The 25,619-nt window shown below is 33.7% G+C and overlaps 1 protein-coding gene across 1 annotated transcript; it reads right to left on the minus strand.

The window, feature by feature from the left end:
- Positions 1 to 153: 153 nt before the first annotated feature.
- Positions 154 to 23,951, minus strand: LOC113510343 (chorion peroxidase-like). The gene is made up of 11 exons (XM_031909373.2): positions 23,688 to 23,951; positions 15,942 to 16,070; positions 15,136 to 15,475; positions 12,697 to 12,916; positions 11,408 to 11,585; positions 10,297 to 10,424; positions 9,178 to 9,360; positions 8,423 to 8,750; positions 7,686 to 7,817; positions 5,923 to 7,608; positions 154 to 5,720 (listed from the first exon to the last, which is right to left on the minus strand). Exons 2-11 carry the CDS (start codon positions 15,989 to 15,991, stop codon positions 5,564 to 5,566), a joined length of 3,402 nt encoding a protein of 1,133 aa, XP_031765233.2. The 5' UTR covers positions 15,992 to 16,070; positions 23,688 to 23,951; the 3' UTR covers positions 154 to 5,563.
- Between the last annotated feature and the right edge of the window lie 1,668 nt (positions 23,952 to 25,619).

Consider the following 25,619-nt stretch of genomic DNA (forward strand, 5'->3'; position numbering starts at 1 on the left):
GTTCCCACAGTCGCCTCTTACAACATTCACGGGAAAGAAAGGGGTGGCCAATGCCCATGGGCATAGCATGGCGGTTATTACTATAACTACATGTTGATTTATATTTATTATAATTAAGTATAATCATAAATGAAACAGTGCTTTTGTGTTCTGTCGTCTTTATTTATTCTCTTAAGTTTAAAAAAAAATTGTTATAAATTGTTTATGGAATGTAAAATGATTCAAAATATAATGTTATAAAAGTACATAACATGTTATTATTGCATCATACATGTACCTACATGTATATGTACACTATACATCATTATTTTTATGATTAAACAGACAGATGTAATTTCATCATTCATATAAGATTTGGATATTCTAAACCTGATAACAATGTGGTATTTTTTAGTTTAATCACATATGAAATACAATCATTGTGTTATACCATATTAAGAGCCAGAATTAAGGCACTTCTAATAAAATTTTCTATTACAGTTTTTTAACATTTTCACCATGATTTAGTTATCATTAATATACATTTAGTATAATTATGTAGTAATTGTGTTATCTAATGTTTTGCAGTTATAATTTTCAAGGTTAAATTACATTATCATTGTTTTATGGTTACTTAGTTGTTTTATTGCGAGTAGTTCTGATCTTTTAAGACTAATTGAATAATATAATTATAGCTTGTTGTGAAGTGCATTACATCAAACAAATCTTATACAGTTACAATGTCGTAAGATTTGTTTAGAGTAATTGTTGAAGTTACAGAAGCGATTTAAAGAAAAATTTACATTAATAAAATACTACACAATGCCAAGAAAACAATTATGGTAAAACATAATTCCTGTGGAATGTCGGATATATTCCCAAATGAGAATGGAAGATAACAAGTTTCATAAATTCAATTAAATTTATATAAAGTTTAGGTCCAAATGACATATTCTACAAAAACTTTATGGTTCATTACTGAAAAAAAAAACTTAGTACGAAATTTACGAATACAAATAAATTACAAAAAAAAAAATGAATTATCTTGTGCTTATATGTACTATGTAATTTACAAAATCTAAAAGGGTCGGTGGTATGCTTCATTAAATTTAGAAGTATGTGACAGTCATGCAACAAATACCACCTTTATTTATACTTAGTAGGTACAGTCAAAACAAGTGGTACCATAAAGGCTTTCACATTAAAGAGATCTACAATAGTTTTATTTCAGGTTGACTATCTACTAATAAATAAAAAAAAAAATCTATAAAATTTTCCACATCTTGTTTACAAAAGTGAGAACATTTCTTATAAAAATATAATTAAATGTCATTTAGTACAATGACATTAATTTACAGTGAATTTAGTACTAAGTGTCCTGTTGCTAGTAGTTGTACCTATTTTGTATGTATGTAACAGTCTTGTACTTAAATCATCAAATGATAAATAAATTAAATACTTAATGTCTTGTCGTCAGTCTTACATATTCTGCCAAAATTTCCCAGGTAGCGAGTATTCGTTATATTGACGTCGATTTTTAGTCACTGAATTACTTAAAATGGACGTTTTATTTGAGTCGCAGACGTCACCTGGATTATGTCTAACGCTGAGGCATGTTGTTAACTATACTGTCATTATCTCATTATTGTGTTCTTATTAGTTTTTCTAGTTATATTAATCTAATAAATCTTATATATACTGCCAAAGATGTACCTAACATCTTTGGAAAAATATAAAAGATTGAAATTCAAAGTATGTCAGTCGTTGTTATGTATTGTCTTATGTTAAATTATCAAGTTCAAAATGTATTTTGAGGTAGATGTCGTGTCGTCAGTCTTGTAAAATCCGTCAAAGTTGTATAAAAACCAGGGATCACTGTCTTGGAAGTCAATAGTAAGTAATTGTAAGCCGTCATGAGTTAAATTTACAAGTACAGTCATGAAATTTACAAATAAAATGTAGTATGTTGAAATGGTGTAGTCTGTCTTCTTAGATATATATAGTGTCTCCATAGAAATGATTCGAGGAAAACGGGTCAAATTTTTCATACAATTTTACGTGATAAATAGTTATGAATGACTCCTTTATTACTTCTATATTTATTTTATCTTATAATTTTTGCATCTTTTTAATGGATAATTACGCATTTTATTTAGATAAGATACATTTTATGCGTAAATATATAGAATATTAATAGAAAAAAACCGAGTCATCTAATTTGACAATTAGTTGACCCATTTTTGAGGCTTGATGCTCTATCTATATAATCTAAGTCTGTCTTATATATTCTGTCATTATTGTCATATCTGACCCTGGGGTATGTGTTATTGGTTTTCAACTAAATACAGTCATGAAAGAATCAGTTGTTTTTGAGTCGTCATATTGATAACACAGTCAGTAATATTTGTATAAATATTGTATGTCATCGTAATCCTGAACACGTCATGAGTTAAGGTGACCGGTTAAATAATAAAGGTCTTTTTAACCTATCAAAGTTCTACCTGTACTATAAATATGTTATTGTCATAAGTCTTGTACTAAGTTATCAGGTTATAAATAAAATTACATGTTATGTCATTAGTCTTACATATTTTGGCGAACTTATGATTATACCGGAGGTAGAAGTCGGTATATTTTTTATAAGGGAACTTAATTTATGGAGGAACGATAAAAATATCTTATGTCGGTATCAGTCAAGTTGCAAATATATTAATAAAGTGTTGTATTGTCGTCTCGTCTGTATATTCTGTCAGTTTACATATTCTGGCAAATGTGTATTTTGGTCTTAGTTATGTCATTATTGTAAGTCATGTCCGGTTATGAAGTAACAAATATTATATTATGTCATGTCGCACGTTTTAGGTAACCTACAGATTGTGTTTGTTTTGTTTTCGATGAGTTTAATAGTTAATCATTGTAAATCATCAAATTAAAAACGAAATTGAGTACCTTTATATCATGTCAGTCTTGTATTATTCTGTCAAAATTGTATTTTGTCCCTTGTCATGTCTATATTTTGTCTTGTAATATTAATTAAGGAATTATAATTATGTTTTTATTATATGTCATTAGCGTCAAGTTTTCGTCCGATGTCATAGTTATATTTATTCTAGAGTCATGTAAGAGTTATGTCATAATAAATTATAGATAAGAATAGATCATTTTTATGTCATGTCATGGATCTTACATGTCTATCCAAGTTATATTCATTCCCGAGGTATGTGTTATATTAAACTATGAAGGTATAAGTAAATATAATAAAGTCGTATAGTCAGTCTTATATATTCTGTCACAATTGTACTTATACGTCGTTGTTGTAGTCTTCGAATATATTTTGAAATAAGTACAGTGTCGTTGTCATTAGTTCTACATTTCGTAGGTCATAGTATTTACCTTCATGAATAAATTACAGATTTTATGTTATATTATAAAAAGCCTATATCTTTCTCCCCATCATCCCATATAGTGCGATGTGTATACCAAATTTCATAGTGATTAGTCAAGTCGTTAAGGCGCTGTAAGGTAACAAACAAACAAATTTACTTTCACATTTAAATTATTAGTAGGGATATAAATTTAGCTATTATATCATGTCGTGTCGTTTTACATTTAAGTCAGGAGTTTAATTTATCCTTACAGATAAATTTGTAATTTGTCACTATGTCAGTGTCGTCAAAATTGTATTTATTATGATATGTCATTGTCGTGTCCTGTCTTGTTTTAAGTTTTGAAATTGGAAATAAATTTAGTCATTCTGTCAGGTGTGTATCGTTTGTCTTATAATTTCTGCCAAATTTGTATTTATTGAGAATAAACTCGAGGTCTTTATGTCATATTGACAGTTTTATCAAAATTACACCATTTGTCATATGTCATTGTCATAAGTTATCTTATTCTGAACTTTTGAAATTAGAAATAAATTTAGCTACTGAGTCGTGTCGTCCGTCTTTAATTTCTAGCCACAAATTATATTTATGTCTGAGGATAAATTCGAGATCTTTACTTCTTATGGTCAGTCTTAATAAAAGTGTAGGTATTTACTTCTCAGCTATGTCAATGTCGTAAGTCGTACAGTCATAAGTTATTAAGTTGTCTAAGTCAGTCGTTAGTAGTCTTTAATTGTAAACAAAGCTATACTTATTTCCGAGGTATCTTGTCATAATGTTTTATAATAAGTTATGATGTTGTAAAATAAATACAACAACATAATTTATTATAATTGTCATGTCATCAGTCTTACATGTTTTGTCGACATCGGGGTCGATTCGAAAATACTGCCCTTAATGTATGGGTCGATATTGAGGTGTTATTTTTCTAAACCTATCCCTTCACCTAATATTTTAAATTGATCATTTTGCGAAATTACAATGGACCACTATAAGTCCATAAAACAGTGATTACAAATAATAATTTTCTAAACTAAATTTATAATAATTCTCACTTAAATGTATTAGAAATTGGTTCTTGGAATACAAATTTTGCTGTGATAGCAAAAAAAAATTTTAATAAAAAAAAAGTGGTAGATAAATGGACTTAGACCGACCCTATTGTCGCTTTTTATTACTAAGCCGTTGTCATGTCTTGTTTAGTACAAGTACAGTCATTAATATTTATAAAATTGGCTATTATAATATAGTTTAACTTCTATTATTACATATTCCGTTATTATTGTGTTTATCCCTGAAGTATCTGTCATTCATTGGTCCTGTAATATATAATGGCTTTCAATTTAGTTATAAATAGAATCAGATGTCTTTTAATCAAATCGTCAATTTGTGTAAGTAACACTTGTATTACTGTTATTATGTATTAAGCTATTAATATAATTTTTTTACAGATTTTTTTGTCATACTTTATCCGTCGTAATTATAGACTGTCATGGAGTGTAAGTACTTTTAGTAATTTATTTAGTGTCAGTCGTCGTAATACGATTACAATTGTTTTTTAATTGTCAGTTTCACAAATAGTCTACTATTATTAGGTCAGTCGACTAAGAACAAATAGGCAGTCTGTATTTGTCACTGTTTTTATGTTTGTATCAGTACGTTTCTTTCTTAAGAGTATAAGTTCCTGTCCATGTTGTCTAAGTCATGTGTCATAGTTATGTTAGTCAGCTTGTTGTAGTCAGTGATAGTCAGTCTTCGTTAATCTAGTCAAATTTGTCTAGTTCAATTTTAGATAAAATTTGTCTGTCCATCAATTGTATGTCCACTGATAAAGATATTTTTGGAACATTTTGCTATGTCTTATTGATTTCGGTTTTATTTATTTTAATTAATTTACTTTATTCTTTGTAATATTTATATTGACATTTAAAAATATTATTTGATTGTAATCATTATTAGTTAAAAATTAAAAAAAAAAAAAACTATTAATTCCTTTTTAGCTGTCTGTTTCTTAATTTTTCAATATTTAAATTTTGTTTATTAAAATAATTATTAGAATAATGAATTGAATTTTATAATGTTATTTTTACATACATGTTAATTGACCCTATTACACGCTCTTCTTCCATTCTTTATGTTTAGAGAGAACTAATCATTATTAATGATCATTATGTACAAGAATATTTTAAGGTTTAACATCAAAACATTCCAGGTCTTCGTCTTCTCAGGCTCTTTAGGTTCATAGGTCTTGGTATTTCCTTCAACGCATGGGGGTCTGTCTTTATTGGTGGCATCCGATGTGGGAAATCTTCGGAAAGTTCAGCAATTTCTTCATAAACAGCCCATTGCATAGGACTGAAATAAAATTCATACATTAACAAAATTAATCTTGTAAATTTATTTAAATCCTATTATTATTGCAAATGGATGGATGTTTGTTGCATTAAAACTCAAAAACTACTTAACAGATTTTAAGGAAATTTGGTATACGACTGCGACAAAGTTGCAAAATATAGCTAATATAAAATAGCTTAATGTTTACAGAAATAAGTTTTACCTGTTTTCACTTGGTATGACTTGAAAAGCGACAGATGGTGTCTTCGCTGGACTTGTCGGTTTCTTTACCTTCACCCTTTGTCTTACATGGTTGTTTGATTTCGATTCAATCTCATGTAACAAAGCCAGTTTATCAGCTGATGATCTTTCCTCTATATTTTCTCCAACTCCTGAATAATTGTGATTTTCTTTTAGAATGTCTGTCCTTATTTCAGATTGTTTATCAGTCCCAGTCGTGTCAGGTTCAGGATATTTATGTAAAACATTTTGGATGTAATAATATTTGTTCTTAGTTTTAACGGGACGGTTTTCGTCATGTCGTCTCGTCGGTCTTTGTAAGTACGGTTTCGTTGCTGTTTCATACATGAAGAAAGTAGAAAGTCTCATATTTGTCTTGTCATTGTCATACAAAGTTTCTGGTTTATTAGTTACGTAAGTGGTAAAATCTTTACTTATTATGTCATGTTTTAATTCATTTTTGTCAGATTTGTCAATATTAGTTATGCGTCTCGTATTAGTGTCACTACCTTTATAACTACCTACATATCCAAAAGTTACTAATTTATATAAATTTTCTGTTGTGCTCTTATATTCTAAAGTATCATCAAATTTGTCTGTGGTCGTTGTAGTTTTTGCTGTAGTCCGTACTGTTTCGTCGTTTGATCTCGCAGATGACTGTAAATTATCCCTTAAGTGGGCTGAATGTGGATTTGATTTGTGTTTAGGTTTATCATAATAATTGTCATCGACTAGGTCGTCTCGTCGGTTGTAATAGTAGGGCTTGTTTGGGCGCCTGTATGTGTCGTCGTATGTCTGATAAGTCACTTTAACTACGTCTTCTCCGTCATAATTCCTTTTTGTGGTCCTACGCCAGGATTCAGTTGGTCTCGGTACATAGTTGATAAGGTAAGTGTATTTGTTAACGTTTTCAGTAACAGTTATAATAGGTCTGTTGTATGGTCGTTTGTGTGGTAAATTGTTTATAACGACGGACTGTACGTTCTGTATGTCATGGTCCCTCTCTTCGTAGTCGTAGTCATTATATTTATTTGTCGGTTTACTTTGTGGTCTAATGTCATGTCGCAAGTGAATTCTTTCATCATCGTAACGTCTGCTTTTGTTTTTAAAGTCAAGTTTGTCATCTATCTTCTGGGCTGTCAAGTTAGCTTTCATATTATTCTTATCTACCGTCAAAGTGGCATTATTAGCTTTTTCTTTTGTCATTGTATTTGTTTTGTTTAGTTTATCAGTCAGTTTATTATCTGTAATGTTTTGTAATTTATTAGAGCTAGTCAAATTAAGCGATGGTATCTTATGTGACATGTGAGTAGATCCGGCACTTGATATTAGTTGTTGAGTCTTTTTTGGCTTCGTCGTTGTAGGTTTTTGCGTAGTAGTAGTAGGTTTAGTACGTTTAGGTTTTTGGGTACTTGGTTCGTCGTCAGATTTTTTAATGTCATTAGAATCCGAACTTAATTCTACCCAGGCGGATAAGTCAAAGTTGTTGAGAAGACCGTTGTGACACGAAATTCTGTCATTGTCGGGATTATCCGGTGAAAGGAAAACGAACGGTTGGATACTGTCGATATTGTCTAATGTGTGACAGAGAACTTGTGCGAATGATATTCTACGTATTTGCTGCAGTTGTGCTGGTGTGAAAGATGATTCGAAACCTCCATTCTCGTACCTAAAAATAAAATTATCATTAGAGAATTTTTATAACTTCAAAAGCAGCATCTTTATTATTAGTTCTTTAGTATTTACCAAAATCGGTCTCCTTTTCTAAGATTAGAAAATTGTTGGGCGATGATACAAGCGAATGTTGGTCCTACAAGTCCTCCGATTACGGGTCTTTCCGACATGCCTCCGGTGAATAAGTCTATGTCATCTACATGTCTGAAAGAAATATATGATATTAGCATCCTTTATTAGTAGATTGACTGCATTTTAGAATTGAATTTTTGAATATATTTGAATGCCATGTGGTTTCGGAACAGAATGGGCTACCCCTTTCTTTCCCGTGGATGTCGTAAGAGGCGACTAAGAGAACATAATAGTCGGAGGATGGACAGTAGTGCCACTTTTAAAATGTCACCAAAACCTAACCGTGGTTGCCAACATGCTTGCTAAGCATAACAACTATTGACAAAACCCTTGTAGGGAGTGGGCCGAAAACGGCTGATATGGTAATGATGATTTTCGAATGATGATAATAATTTGGTTTAGTGTATTATTAGATTTGATTCTTGGATAAAACTAATTTAGAAATTAATTTATAACTAAATGACATTTAAAAGTCTTTGCTGATGTAAAGAAATAAGATTTTTTTTATCTAATTGTAAAGTTTGACGGTGTATCTGATAGAAAGAGGGAACTAATAAGACATATAAAGCTAAAATGAGATATAAACCTGAAGTTACAGGATAAACATGGAAAATGTCACGTCGTGGAATTCCCCACAGGCGAAGTAAATACTATTTAATGACAATAATGAGCGTTACCTATACAAACTCTTTAACTTCCTCATAGCTCTCGCTGGCATCACTCTAAAAAGATCTTCAAACTCCAAAATCGGCGACAACCCACACGGCTCCCTCCAAGAAGTATACGGGGGTACCCCATGATCTCTCCCCCTCTGTATATTGATGGCAGCCAAATCCATACCGAAATCGAACTGGGGCGTTTGGAATAGATGATTGGTTAGTTCCTCGGTGATGAATTCATCGCGTTTTTGAATCGGTTGGTTCACCATGCCTAATAAAAGACGGTCCACAGCGCCCATGCTCCAAATGTTAGACGGATTGGTTACTTCGTTATGAAGACTTACGTCTGTAATAAATATTTTAGTATTGTATATTTATATCAATAAAGAACACATACATACGATTCGTTATATAAAACACATATAGAAATACCAGAGGGAGACTTTGTACAAAAGTCGTTTGCTTGGCCATCTCTGTTCCATTCGTGTTCCTACCGTGAAGCAGTTGTGTTTGCATGGGTGTATTTCCGTTTGATGGGTGGGATATGGCGTGAATTTACAGGGTACACAGGAATAACAACTGAGTCCTCAGGAATGGCAACGCATGGGAGATATCATGGACGATACAGTAAATTCTATTATGTACACGGTACTGCTCATGTCTATAAGCGACGGTTATTGCATTACTTTTCATCAGGTAGGTCGTCAACTTGCTTGCCATTCTAAGTTGCATATAAAAGAATTAATATATATTCAAAGTTTATAATTACTTACTGTTGTTCATAGGCCTGTGAAACCTATCATACCGCACCATAGAGGACTGGACTAAGCTATGACCGAATCGGAACGCGGCTGAGGCGAACGAACTCGCCGGACTGGCGTTGGTTTTCGGGTTGTAGTCTTTGTAGTAACCCTTTTTCAGTAACTCCAGTTCGAATAAACGCATAACCTCCGTACCTGGAAAATTATCAGGACTATAATATTTATTTATAGGAACACCAACAGCATATTGTATTATAACGTTATATACATTAAATAGAATATGGTACAATATTAATGCACATGCCTATTGAAGACATTCAAAGCATTTACTTCAACATAGCTATACAGTATGAAATGAAGTAAACAATTATAAGGAATTTGGTAATTATATATATTATATATTATATATATATATATATATATATATAATATATAATATACATAATTAATTTAACGAACTTACTGTATTTGCTGATTTTAATAATTGTTTTGACTTAAGAACGTAAGTTTTAAAAATAATAATCAACGAGTCAATAATCCAGTATTTAATTTAGTATGTTTAATAAAAAGCTTTTTAGATATGTACTTCCATTCCTTAGATTATATAGATAGAGATATAAATACAAAAGCTCCATACAAATACTTCGAGAAAAGCGGGTTAACTTTTTCACACAATTTTGCATGATAAATAGTTATAAATTTATATTTTATTTATAATTTTTGTATTTATTTTGTATTATAATTTTTGCATACTTTAATGAGAAAAAAAAACGCACTTGTTAAGTAATTAAATATAGATACATCAAGATACATATAAAAAAAAGTATACATAAAAATAGATGAATATAAAAATCGATTTTCGAATGTATGCAACTGCATCACTTCAGAACAATTGCACTGCATTGCAGATGCTGATGTTTTTGAATTTATCCTGTAGTATGTATGTAGTATGGTTTTGAAATAAGCTCCTTGCAAAGGTTTTCCTTACAGATTACACTATGGGGTTTTTTAAAGAGGCTGTGTTAAGGTTTCTTCAGGTTCGGCCTAGTTTTGCAAGCCATTTATCATCAGATGGGCTGTAAGCTTGTTTTCCACTTTCGTAATAAATAAAGTAATTATACATGTACTTACCTAGAATAATGGGTAGGAATTCTCTATAGGTGATATGTTGGATCATTGCTCCCACTATTTTCCGTGTCTCCTGGTAGATCTTCTCGTCGCTCCAATGAGGGTTGAGATGGGCCAGTTCTTGTGCCATTCTATGGACAAGCATCTCCGATTTTAAATTTTATACGCGAGTTAAAATGTTTAGAATTATTATGAAATATCTTTCAATTTTGATATATAATTACGTGATTTTAAATAAAAAATCTTCAATATTGGTTTGCAATTGGCAAGAATAGCACATAACACATATGCAAGAAATATAGTAGAATCCAAAGAGATAAAAATTACGAGCTAGACCTTCAGTTATTTGGAAGATTAATGTCCATGTTATGATAGGAATACTTATCAACATTTATTAAGTTCTAAATATACTATTGGGGCTCAACGCGACAAGAATTGAAGGTAAATCGTACCTACATATCTGATTTTTATTGCCACCGTTCCGACTTGGATTGCACCACGTCGTGGTCACGACAAAACGCCAGCAATAAAAATTTAGATATACCTGCTATTTAGTACTATTTATTTGCAATTTAGGTGGTGTAAAGTTCCGTCCCGATAATGTATTTAAAATATGTGTCAACAACACGAAAGTTCAAAATTGTAAGTGTTTAGGAAAGCCCAATAGCATGCGGCAAGGCGCGAGGGCAAGGAAGACGAAAAAATTGGAACTGAGAACTTTCTTTATAAAGTACCTGTTATTATTATATTTAGCTGTGCTTACATTACTTAGTTTCGGTTTAGAAGGAGAGTAGAATTACTGGATATAAAGGCAAAACGCCATAGTTCTCAGGACAACGGATGGGAGGTATCATGGGTGATACAGTACCTATACTCTGTTATGCCCATGGTATTTGTGAAGTCTATAGCCGACGGTTACCAGATACCAGGTGGACCGTCAGCTTGTTTGTCGTTCTAAGTTGAATAAAAAATAAATGGCTGCGCATGAGGTAACATGGGTATTCTGTAATGTCAATGATATTGTTCCTATCTATAGGCAACCGTATCCACTTTCTACCAGGTGGGCCGTCAGCTTGTTTGTCATTTTGAGCACAATAAATAAAAGATCTCTAACCTGTTGTGCTGTCTCAGCCATACAATATGTGCAGCCACCAGTCCCGGTTGTTCATTGACCCTGGCGTCTCCGGACTTGAAGCAATCCGTGGAGACTGCGCCACCTCGACAGAGCTCGTCGTGCCGTTCGGGTGGTAGAAGCGGTCGGCGTTGCTGTACGCGACCGTATTGGAGCATTCCTAATTTGAAACAATTGATGATCAGAAAATAAAGCTTTTTGTGATATTATATCGAGTAATAAAGTAAATGATCATTATCATATCAGTGTTTAACTGTCCACTGCTGAACATAAGCCTTCCCTTAGGGGGGTTTTGCCAGTAGTTGCCACCCTTGGCAGGCGGATTGGCAACCGCAGTTAGGCTTTGGAGATATTTTAAGAGGAACGCTGCTGCCCATCCCACGCCCTCTCTTACTCGCCTCTTACGACACTCACGGGAAAGGAAGAGCTGGCCTTTTCTATGCCGGGACCACACGGTCACACGGCAAAGTAGTAAATATTTGTCATCAAATTTCTTTTTCTCTTCTCAATAGTTTTGCTTCGACAGGCTTTGTGTGTTGTGAACGCACATAAATTTTCTGTCTCCACCAATTCACAATTTTTGTGAGATATTTAAGGATTCACTGGAAGAAATCCCTTTTATGAGATAAGTCTGCCAGTGTACTTATTCTTTTCTTAAGAACTATGTGTCTTGTAATATAAAACTTAACTGTATGTAAAGTTAACTGTACTGTAAAGTGTTACAAACAAACAAATAGTTATCTGAGTTAAGGTTTTTAGTTATATCAGTGTCTTCACAGCCTCGAGTCTTTTTTTTTATACAACTTATAATGGCAAACAAGCTGACGACCCACCTGATGGAAAGTGGTAACCGTCGCCTATAGACATGAGCAGTACCATGGACGTAACAGAGTACACTGTTTCGTCCATTATACTTCCCATGCGTTGCCATTCCTGAGGACTCAGGTGTTATTCCTCTGTACCCAGTAAATTCACGCCATATCCCACCCTTCAAACTGAAACACAGCCATGCAAACAACTGCTTTACGGTTGAAACACGAATGGTACAGAGGTACCCAAGCAATCGACTTTTATACAAAGTCTCCCTCTGGTAAAGTCTTAGAGTTTATTTAAGTTTAACGTGCCGTCGTGTTATGAACTAATTGGCTTGTACTGTTATATTAAATACAGTAGAAAATCATGTTTTTCGAAATATTTTGACATGTTTATCACCTGATAAAGTTCCTTCCATAAAACATAATAAAGCAACCAGTCTAACATATAATACTTACCATTCCTGAAAAGCCTTAATTTGTCGGACTGCCTCGCTGAGCTAGCGTACAGTGGTGATCCATCAATGTAAGCCGACACTTGGTTCAGTTGTTCCCGCCATCCGAGAGAGCAGTCATCGCGGGGCGCCGGTGATGACCTGACGAAGTCCAGGCACCTTACTCCGCGAGGACCGTAAAATGGGTCTGACGGTGACACTTCGATAGGGAAACATTCTGGATGCTGAAATTACATTTTTTTAGTACAGTTCAGCATTTCAATTTTTTAATGGATGATAATGGAATGGTAACCTTGCCCGCGCTAACGGTATAGGCTGGCGGGGCACCAGTGAGAGATGACATATGGTAGGTGATGATGAAAAGGCCGGTTATTTAGTGAATAGACCTGGAATCCTGCACAATGTTTGATTTGGTAGGGTATATTGGTAGCAATGGGGTTTTAGTTTCCATTACTAACTATCCCTCCCAGCACTTCATTTTATCCGTACGAAGTCCCGTAGAAAAGTAGCCATCAAATATATTGCTTAGCTTTAGTTTTTTTTTGATGCGTGAAAATGGTATGGTAGCCCCGCCTGCGCTAACGGAATACGCTGGCGGAGCACCAGTGAAGGGTGATAGATGAAAATGAAAACAGGCCAGTTAGCCTACCATGATGAATTCATCAGGAATTAACCATGATAGTTTCCAGGGGGAACCGCGAGGAGGTCGACCTGGTTGGGTATACTGCTAGCAATGGGATTTTTAGTCTCCATTACTAATAATCCCTTTCCCACCCTAGCTTTGGTTTTTGCTACTATATGTATGAAATGGGTAGAATGAGTCTATACAAAATTCATCTGCTTGGGTATCTCTGTCCCATTCGTGTTTCTGCTGTGAAATAGTCGTTTGCATGGCTGTGTTTCTGTTTGAAGGATTTATAGTCTCATGGGCCACTCAGTGTACTTTGCTATGTCCATGGTACTGCTCCTGTCTATAGGCGACGGTGACCATTTTTCATCAGGTGGGCCGTCAGCTTGTTTACCATTTTAAGTCGAATAAAAAAAAAACGAGACAGCAGCATCCGGTACAGTGGTTTTCCCATGTGGGCAAAAAAGAAAAAAAATCATGTACTGATGAATTACATTTGCTGCCTCCAAGTGAAAGTACTTTCGCAGTGATTTTAAAAGTATAGAGTCTGCTTCGAGTCTTTAAATAAACAGTTGCGGGTTTGAGTCCCACTTAACACAAAGATTCGTGTTTTCACTATTTTGGCGTAATATTTATAAGTAGTTTCTACTTTTCGGGTGTTTACTTAAGTAATTGTGTTTGTCCGTCTTGTATCCAAACCTCCTTAACCATAAAACTTCAAACATCTCATGAAACTATTTTAGCTCCCGGTGTGAAAAGAGGGGTTTAAAAGTTTGATGTGTCTGTGTTTTTTTTTTATACAACTTAGAATGGCAAACAAGCTGACGGCCCACCTGATGGAAAGTGGTAACCGTCGCCTATAGACATGAGCAGTAACATGGACATAACAGAGTATACTGTTTCACCCATAATACTCTCCATTCGTTGCCATTCCTGAGGATTCAGGTGTTATTCCTCTGTACCCTGTAAATTCACGCCATATCCCATCCTTCAAACCGAAACACAGCCATGCAAATACAACTGCTTCATGGTTGAAACACGAATGGGACAGAGGTACCCAAGCAATTGACTGAAGCATCATAGCTTTTACTGATTATGAACGTCTGCAATACCAGGGGTATTACGCGCGCTTTGCCGACCTTGAACTTCCCTGACTATCCCATAATTGACTAGGTAGTCGTTAGTATTTTTTTTTTTTTTTTTTTTTTTTTTTTTTTTTTTTTTTTATACAACTTAAAATGGCAAACAAGCTGACGGCCCACCTGATGGAAAGTGGTAGCCGTCGCCTATAAACGTGAGCAGTATCATGGACATAACTGAGTATACTGTTTCGCCCATGATACCCCCTATGCGATGCCATTCCTGAGGACTCAGGTGTTATTCCTCTGTACCCAGTAAATTCACGCCATATCCCACCCTTCAAACCGAAACACAGCCATGCAAACACAACTGCTTCACGGTTGAAATACGAATGGGACAGAGGTACCCACGCAATCGACTTTCGTACAAAGTCTCCCTCTGGTATGTATATAGTATATTTTGTAATAAACTTTTAAAATGTTCTCTTGAGAATCATCATCATCATCATAACAGCCTTTAACTGTCCATTACTGAACATACCCTCTCTTCTATAAGGGGAGTTTTGCCTGTAGTTGCCACGCTTGGTAAACAGATTGGCAACCGCAGTCAGACTTGAGAGATGTTTAAGAGGGACGCTGTCCCGTCCAAGTCGGCTCTTACGATACGCACGGGAAACGAAGGGGTGGCCTATTCAATGCCGGGACCACACGGCCACGGTCTTTTGAGAATACTCACTAATAACTCCTTAGGCACGAAGCCTCTTCCACCATCTTTGCAGCACCTCGGAACGGATCCGTTGAAGCCTCTAGTTTGCGATGACGATGTGATATCATGATCAACGAATTGCCCCCATTGCATTAGCAAGTGAGTTATGCCCGGCGATTCCACGTTCTTACTCTCATGGATATGGGAGCTGATTTCGCGAGCCGACGGGAGCTTCCCGCCGAACACTGATCTCCTGGGAGCTTGGAGGCCATCTGAGTACGAGGGTGCGAGGAAGCGTTGAACGGGGGTCATCGTGGACCCCCATCGGGGTCTGTTCAAATTGTTGCATGTGCCGTCATGGGTGCGGTATCTGTGTGATAATAGATTTGACTGTAATTTCGAAGAGCACTTTGACCTATTCATATCTGTACTCCTATCGTAATAGTCTAGAGTTGGATAATTTTATTATCATCATTTTCATCCATCATTTATTTTTTTTTGCTTTATTATAAAATATAAATATTTGTGTGCCTACATTGCTTATGGCAATTAAGCTAATATCCCTTTCAGAGCCAAGATTTTTTTTCTTTCAGATTAAATATATCTTCGTGTTTTGGAGTCAAGTCATCTTGCCGGCACACACGAGACTACTGCACCACCTAACCGCTAAAATGATTTCTTAATGTCACACAAAAAACCACACAAAAATACAAGGGAAATACCAGAATCAGACAAAGCAAATCGTCTAAAATATATTACGATTCTAGGAACATTAGGTATTTTAATTTCTTAATTTTTAAGAAAATATGTTTGATTTTTTTTGGCAAATAACTTACCTTTTAGACGCGGGCGGACATTTTGGGGCTCGTAAGGGACAGTGGCGCATAAGTGGTGATTGGCGGAGTGCGCTTGCGCTGGGAAACTGGGCTTCCTCCGTGCGGCCCTCGAGGGCATCCTCGCCTGCGCTGCAATTAATATTGATCATATAAAATTACGGCCTTCATAGTTTTTTTTTAATAGGTAATAATGGAATGACAACCCCACCCGTGCTATTGGTACACACCGGCGGGGCACCAGTGAAGGATGATAGGTGAGGATGAAGCAGGTCAGTTAGCCCATCGTGACGAATTCAACAAGAATTGTTCACGATTGTTTCCAGGGGGAACCACGTGGAGGTCGACCTAATAGTGCATATAGTTAGCAATGGGGCTGTCAAACTTCATTGTTAACAATCCCTTTCCTTTATAGTGCAGTAGATATGATGACGATAATTTTTTTTATACAACTTAGAATGGCAAACAAGCTGACGGCCCACCTGATGGAGAGTGGTAACCGTCGTCTACAGACATGAGCAGTACCATGGACATAACAGAGTATACTGTTTCGCCCATGATACCCCCCATGCGTTGCTATTCCTGAGGACTCAGGTGTTAGTCCTCTGTACCCATTGTAAATTCACGCCATATCGCACCCTTCAAACCGAAACACAGCCATGCAAACACAACTGCTTCACGGTAGAAACACGAATGGGACAGAGGTACCCAAGCAATCGTCTTTTGTACAAAGTCTCCCTCTGGCTGTAATGATGGTTGTAATACATTATTTTATTATTTATTTTTTTATCGGGCATTACTACTGACTGGGGTAAAAACTAGCTTCTATGTCCTCCTCGAATGCAAATCAAATTTTGCAATAATTACACGAGTCGTTAAGACGTCAAGATGTAACAAACAAATTCACTTTCACGTTTATAATATTAGTAAGGATCGCTATTGCATACGGTTACTTTAGGATTCACATAACATTGCGCCTACGCATATCTAGAGCTCTCTCACTTTCGATTTCGATCTTGCTCACGATGGAAACGAATGGAATTATTTTGCATAAGCATCGATCTCTTTTGGAGAGAAAGTGAAAATGTTTTATGCAAATCAGACAAATAAAATTGTATATTTACATATTAAAATCGTGATTTTAGATGGTTTCTATAAAAAATTCTAACTTTAACAAGAGAATAAAAATTATTCAATGTATGCATATTCGATTTTAAATTTTTATTTAATTAATAGCTGACTCGGCAAACGTTGTTTTACTATATACATTATTTCGAGAACTATACATGAAAATTTATCCTACTACAATTATTATATTCGATCGCCATCTTGCAACCCTATTGCGGAATATAAAAATCGCGATTAAAAAACAGGGATTGATCGTAAAAGGGTAAAAATTTAGAGCTGTATGTATTTTTCGATGCTTAGTCATAATAAAATAAAAATAAAAAGTTTGTCAAAAAAATTAAAAAAATATATTTAGGGATGGGTCACCCTTATCATTGAGGGGTATGAAAAATAGATGTTGGCCGATTCTCAGACCTATCCAATATGCACACAAAATTTCATAAAAATCGGTTATGCCGTTTCGGAGGAGTTTGGTAACAAACACCGTGACACGAGAATTTTATATATAAGATTTTATTTTATTTATTGTTTCAAGGAAGCTTACAGTTGTAATAACTTAATAATTAACTATAAGTACATGACAAAAATAAGCTAATTATAAGCTACCACATAAAATTAAGAAAAATTGAATTACTTACAGTCTAGATAATTAATAAATGTGAAAACACAGGCTAAACGTCTTTAAAATCAATTAATCGGTAATTTGCGATGAGTTTTCTTATATATATCTATTTATATTTATTTATAAATCAATTGCTGTTTGTTAGTCTTGCTAGAACTCGAAAATAGCTTGACTGGGTATTTCTTTGTTGGGTATAATATATATGGGTATAATATATAATATATGGTTTAAAAGAAAAGAAAAAGTCGGTCTAAACTTTAGTTGAAAAATAGGTAATTCTTATGAGAATCATTACTTCGGATTACTTTCAACAGATGGCGTTGTAGGTGACATGAAGTTCTGGTACCTTTATAAATCATTATTATTAAGAAATTTGTTATGCAAGTCTATTTGGAATGGCGAGGGACGAATATAGGCTCTATTTTAATCAATATTTTCGTATTTTAAATTAGCTACTTCCCGTAGATTTGCATGCGTGAATCAGTACATATAGTGTGTCCTGTCCCATCCTATGTTACATTAGGATATAACCTATCCGTATACAAAATTTCATTCAAATCCGTTCAGTAATTTTATCGTGAATGAGTAACAAATATCTATACATTTATCCATTCATTCTATCATACTTTAGCATTTATAATATTAATGGGATACGCGAACGAAGTCGCGGGAAAAAACTACAAGAAATAATAAATAGAAGTACCATATTTTTTATCTGTAAGGTTCATCTATACGGTTGATGAGTATTTTTTAATCTAAAGCCGCAGCCGGTCGTTAGTCCAATTATAAAATTAAGTAACTCAACAAAACGTAACGTATACCACCGACAGTAAAGTAGCCCAAGCGCCTCCGAGTGGACTCATAATAGTTTACAAAACTGTGTGAATCCGTGTTCATAATTCTAGTTAACATTTCTCCATAATGTCACGGCAACGCGACATCCTTAATAGCTTAATTAGAAAACTGGAATAAATATACATATTTAAGGATACATATATATTCTTAAAGCCTAATATTATATACATGTACTTATATTTATGTATAAAATATTAGGATGCTTATAGTAATATATATATATATATATATATATATATATATATATATATATATATATACAAATTGATTCTAATTGACAATTCTAAAGTCTTCTCAAATCCTTTCAGATAAAAAAATAATTTTCCAAATAGTATCTGTAAGTGTCAATCTGATACAGTTCCATGAAAATTTTATTAAAATCGGTTCAGTAGTTAAGTTTTACGTCAAAGTAACTAGTTTAGTACTAATTGAGGTCGGTTTTTTGTGGTATGGTACACAATCATTACTTTTATTTTATGTTTACGAATTTCTAAGATTAAAAAGAATTATTTCGTATTGAATACTCTAAGTGATCTATTACGAAGCAATACTTGATATGGAATTACTCAAAAAATATACCATTTAAAAAATATACAAAAAAAAAAATGTAATCAAATTTATTAGAATCATGATTGTTTCTACTACAAATACGAATAAAAAGAAATGTTGTGGCATTTTATTTTAGACACGTATATCTATTAACTACCTACACGAAAGAAAGTAAATACTATTCGATTAGTACAGTAATTATTTGGATTTCTCTTGTACAAGGTGAGAATTTATTAATAGTATGCATAAAAATCATGCATCGATATGATAATTGCTCGCGGCTGACCCCAGGCGAAAGTGCGAGCTTTCGCTCGAGGTCGTTGCGTACGCATAAAAGATCGGCTGTTATTGTCAAGCATGCAACAGTGGTAAGTATCTGTTATACAAATAAGCCTTATATAATATTTTATTGTACACGCCAATAAACATAAAAAATATGACAGAAGTAAGCAAATGTACAAAGGCGAGCTTAACTCTAAAAGAGTTCTCTTCTAGCAAACCCAAAGTGGAAAGGAGCATCAGTGTCAGCAAGTAGAGCGCTGTACAATATTATGATAAATTTCAAACAAAAAGAACTAGACAAAGACAAGACTATATATAACTAATTATACTGTATGTAATTGTATATACATACGCATACATATATACAAAGACATAAATATATACACACATAAATAAATATATGTTCATAAGGATAGAAGACGCTTTTTAAGTCTACTCCAAAAAATATTTAGGCGTTTTCTAATCCTACCTTTTAAGTTGATGTTTTATTTAATATATCGTATTCATAAAAACAAATACCTCTTACATATTTTTTTTTAATTATTACACTGTTGTGTACAAGCTATGTTGTGATGCGGTCATTTAAATTTGGGCGTGTTTCGATTAAAGCAAATTGTCAGCGATAATTATCAATTTGATGTTAAATTTTATATATATATATATATATATATATATATATATATATATATATACATAGTGAAATAATAAAAAAAAATTAAATTTATATATATTTATTAAATATATATATATATATATATATATATATATTATATATATATATATATATATATATATACAATATATATATAATCTGAATCTTGGAAACAGCTCCAACGATTTTCATAAAATGTAGTATGCAGGGGGTTTCGGGGGCGATTAATCTAACTAGATAGGTTTAATTTTTAGAAAATGTCGTTTTAACCGAGCAGAGCTAGATCATCCAGTTACTTATTATTAAAAAACGAACTCACTTTCACATTTATAATATTTGTAAGGATGCCAATGTCAGACTATATATATTTCGAAATCACATATTGTGTTCCCTTTCACAAGGTGATAAAAGTGAAATAATACAACGGCCTCGGATCCGGCAATTAGATGACTGAGTGCAAATTAAATCATAATTTACATAATACAGTTGTGAAATAACACTGTGATTGTATGATATTATACACAAGTGTATTTATATAGAAGCCGGCCGTGTGATCCCGGCATAGAATGACCCACAGCTTCCTTTCCTGTAGGTGTCGTAAGAAGCTAGAGGGAGACTTTGTACAAAAGTAGATTGCTTGGGTACGTCTGTCCCATTCGTGTGTCAACCGTGAAGCAGTTGTGTTTGCATGGCTGTGTTTCGGTTTGAAGGGTGGGCGTATATGGCGTGAATTTACTGGGTACAGAGGAATAACACCTGAGTCCTCAGGAATGGCAACGCATTGGGGGTATCATGGGCGAAACAGTATACTCTGTTATGTTCATGGTACTGCTCATGTCTATAGGCGACGGTTACCACTTTCCATCAGATGAGCCGTCAGCTTGTTTGCCATTCTTAGTTGTATTAAAAAAAAAGGCAAACTAAGGGAAGGGAACTTAATAATCGAGGAATGGGTAGCAACGTCCCTTTTAAATAACTTCACAGCTTAACTGCAGTTGCCAGTTTAACTACTGGTAAAATCCTTCAATAGTGGGCTTATGTTCAGCAGTGGACAATTAAAGGCTGATATGATAATGATGATGTTTTAAGAAAGGATGACCAGGAACTACTAATAAGAGTATGTGATCGTCGATGGTGAAATAAGAAACACTGATATTAGGAAGAGAACCAAAATAACAGATGCTCTTCAGTATAGTATGAAACAGAAGCGGAGATGGGCAGGTCATATAATCAGGTACAAAGATAAAAGGTGGACTCTCCAAACAACAAAATGGCGAGGTCCAGCAGGAAATAGAAATGTTGGTAGGCAAAGAAAGAGATGGGCAGGTGACATAATAAAGACAGCAGGAAAAAACTGGACAAGTATTGCTATAGATAAGGAGAAGTGGAAAAAGATGGAGGAGGCTTTTACCCTTGGGGACCACTGAAGTGGATAAAAAAGCTATAATAATAATAATAATAATAATGATGATGTTTTAAGAAAGAACGACCAGGAACTGCTAATAAGAGTAAGAGTATGTGATCTTCCTCTGAGCGTAGAACCCCTGTTCTTTGCGGGTAGTCTGCTCGAAGAACGACCGGTTACCGGTCGTTGTATAAGGGACACTGATCCTACTATATATTAATTATACGTCTAAACACTATAAGACAAAATGATATTACCACGAGAAAAACCTCAGGAACTGGTTGGAGTATAAAAAATTTACAGAAAGTTTTAGAAAATGCCAGACATTTCCGTGCGTCCGTGAATAATTAAATTTAAGATCGTAATTTCCGCGGATGAAATACTACAAAGTATTCTTAAAAATGATATGATGATTCAATATATATATATATATATATATATATATATATATATATATATATATATATATATATATATATATATATATATATAATGATTTATTATTTATGTAAATATTTATTTTAACTTCTGTTTAGCACTATTACTGCCCACTCACTACTTCCTATGCCACTGTGTTAGGTTGACTGGAAGAAATTTCTATTAGAGATAAGTTCGCCTTTGCTAACATTGTTATTAACTTATTGTTATTACTGTATGTTTTAGTGCAATAAAGAATATATACGATGACGATGATAATAATGATTCTTAAAAATATTATAATAGTGTGTGTAAGGGGCTTCGTTTAATACTTTTTGGCGCCTTACCTGGTCAATTGATCATTATAAAATTTGTCAAACGCGTCGTATTTGGGATGGAAAAAGGATATATAGATAGGATACTAATTTCTGATCAGTCATTATAATATAAATATATAGCGTAAGAAAAAAAACAAGCATATGGCCCAACTAGGCTTAAGACCAAAAAGTGTTTGCAGATTTTGTCACAGTGAGAGAGAAACGCCACAGCACTTAATTTCTGGCTTTAGCCCATTCATATATAAACGATATAGCTGCTATGGAAAGTACATTTTATAACATGAACAGAGAGAAATAGACAAAAACATCTTAAAATTCCTATCACTGATAGGAATTAGGAGCGAACTTTAAAAAAGGGTGAGCACAAAAGATCGTGGAAAGGTCGCAGTGTCACAGGGTTTTCCGCCTGAAAAAGTCCGTCTCTCAATACTAATAATAGCATAAGGGAAGGGCGATGAAATCGTATATTGCTCATTTGCATAACAATTATAGTAGGTTAATCCAAACATCATAATAACAGATAGATAGATAGATAGATACTCTTTATTGTTTCCTCCAAAAGATTACAACAGTAAACTTATTATAAATATAAACAATTACAAGAAATAATCACAATGAGAAAACAATGGGCGACCTTATCGCTAAGAGCGATCTCTTCCAGGCAACCTTTGGATGGAGAGGAATGATTATGAACAATAATAATTATACCGAAAGGGAGGTTAATCCTCTTCTAATAGGGCGAGAGGAACCCTTGAACAAAATTGTTATGGTGTGGGATATGGTACTATATTTATTACTACTTATAATATAATTGTTAATATTTATTACACTATGAAATAATTTTTATTAAAATATTATTATTATATTATTTCTGCCGTGAAGTAGTTGTGTTGCATGGCCGTGTTTCGGTTTGAATGGTGGGATATGGCGTGAATTTACTGGGTACAGAGGAATAACACCTGAGTCCTCAGGAATAGCAACACATGGGGGGTATCATGGGCGAAACAGTATATCTGTTATGTCCATGGTACTGCTCATGTCTATAGGCGACGGTTACCACCTTCCATCAGGTGGGCCGTCAGCTTGCTTGCCATTCTAAGTTGTATGTAAAAAAAAACTTGTTAACAAGCACTTTAATTGTTATTTTTATGTTAAGTATATTTAGGCTAGAACACTCGTGTAATATGTACGTTTAAGGGGTTGTTAGTAATAGGGTCTATACGGTTCCCCCTGGAAACCATCGTGGTTAATTCTGGCGGAATTCGTCACGATGGGCTAACAGACCTGCTTTGATCATCACCTATCATCCCTCACTGGTGCTCCGCTAGCGTATACCAATAGCGCAGGTGGGATTACCATTCCATTATCACCCATTAAAAAAAATTAGGTAAATTCTTGCTTTATCTGCTTCCATGACTCCTCACACTTCTCTATCTGATAGTAAAATAGTTTCTAATTGTATAAATATAAAAATAAATTATGATACAAATATGATACAAACCTGGATGCACCGCTCCCGGACGGTCAAGTCAGTCAATCCATAAGTCATGTCACGTCACTGTCATTTTGTCGTACACAGTTACCGTCACTAGTTATGTCACTGGTCAGTCATAAACAAGGTGGTACATGGCTGTCAGAATCAGTCTTATGAAATTAAAAAGTAAATAAAAATAAAAATTCGAATTCCGAATGACTAGAACGCGAGTTTGAATTTCGCTCGTGTTGCCGCCAGTGCGCGTCGGGCCGCCATCGCGTCCGCGCAATACTGTTGTGGGGGGAGCGTTGCGCACGTTCAAATACTACCACTTCTTCTCCACGATATGTCGCAATGAAAAGTCGTGTGTTGACAAATGCCGGGTGCTACGGAAGGCTAAGCAGTGACTTTAGCTTGTAAACTAGCTGATTTGTCTCGGCACAGATCGATTTGACTCATTGAAGGGTTGTCATTTAATTTACTTAATGATTGCGTATTTTTCAATTACTTGTTAATTTATTACAATATGCAAGTATTGCACAATAATAGTGAATTAATAGGAAAACAGTAAGAAGTTTTAGATATCTATAAAGGTCATCTATAAACCGTTTCTGATAGGATTCGAAAAATCTCCTATTTTACGAGTAACTAGAAGAAAAGTCGTTTTTTCTTTGTAATAGTTAATTAATGAGGCAAATCAATAAGATACATAAGAATTGGTGACGATATTCATGTAAAATACAGTCCGCGTAAAATTTACTTTCTCGTTGATGTTTTTTTTTTATTTATTTATTTATGGCAAGAAACAGTCATTTACAAAATAATTAACAACAATATACATTACAGTTTTAGAACAGTAGACCTAACAGTGCCAATAACAGTATTTTTAAAACATAGAGATAATTATTTATGAAGTCCCATGGAAACACGCATGAAATTTAGCAACAAAATCCAAGGTATAATATATATATAAATATCAAAGATGAAGAAAGAGATAGAATAAGAAGTTTTAAATTATGGTCACACTAATTTTCCGCCATATTGAATTGATGATGTCATCTTGTAAATTTTCATAACTATTTATACTATATTTATTTTAAACTAGCCGTATATGTGGCTTCGTCCGCGTAAATCAGTATACAAAGTATTCTATGTGCTAAGTTAGGATATAACTTATCCGTGTATCAAATTTTAATCGAATCCGTTCAGTAAACATCTATTCATTCGTCCATTGTTACAAACTTTCGCATTTGTTATATTATAAATATCAATTATTAAAATTAATTATTTATTAGGATCATTATTTATTAATAGGATTTATTATAGAAAAAATATCTCAGACGGTACTAAAAGTAAATACATATAATCGAGGCACATTGTGTAATCTTGTATCTAAAAAAAAACAGCATGTTAATATCACAGTATGAGTTACAATATTATAAATATTAATTATTAAAATTAATTAATTAATAGGATCATTATTTATTAATAGGATTTATTATAGAAGGAAATTCTCGTTCGGTACTAAACGTGAATAAATATAATTGAGGCGCATTGTGTAATGTTGTATGTAAAAAAAAAAAACTATTTAATATCACAGTATGAATCTCAATATTATAAATATTAATTAATTAATAGGATCATTATTTATTAATAGGATTTATTATGGAAGGAAATTCTCGCTCGGTACTAAACGTGAATAAATGTAATTTGAGGCGCATTGTGTAATGTTGCATCTTAAAAAATAGCAAGTTAATATCACGGCAAGAATCTGAATACCACAATAGATAATTATTTCTTAAAAAAAAAAAAAAAAAAAAAAAAAAAAAAAAACCACCAAAACAGCGCGTTTGACCTGATTAAAGAGTCACGACGTTTGTTAGCGTGGTATGGTGAGTTTATTTCGGTTTATTTGTCTCAGTAAATCTATTAGTTGATGCAAAATTACGTGGACCACTC

This window comes from Galleria mellonella, unplaced genomic scaffold (genome assembly GCF_026898425.1).
Source record: "Galleria mellonella isolate WM207_F2 unplaced genomic scaffold, CSIRO_AGI_GalMel_v1 utg139, whole genome shotgun sequence".
Taxonomy (NCBI): domain Eukaryota; kingdom Metazoa; phylum Arthropoda; class Insecta; order Lepidoptera; family Pyralidae; genus Galleria; species Galleria mellonella.

Bases quoted from the DNA above. Each gene is read 5' to 3' on its own strand.
- LOC113510343 (XM_031909373.2), bottom strand. From the start codon at position 15,991: ATGCGCCACTGTCCCTTACGAGCCCCAAAATGTCCGCCCGCGTCTAAA. The intron at 12,917-15,135 runs GTGAGTATTCTC...ATGTAATTTCAG, and splicing joins TCGTGCCTAAGGAGTTATTA to CATCCAGAATGTTTCCCTAT. The intron at 9,361-10,296 runs GTAAGTACATGT...ATAATTTTCCAG, and splicing joins ATTCCTACCCATTATTCTAG to GTACGGAGGTTATGCGTTTA.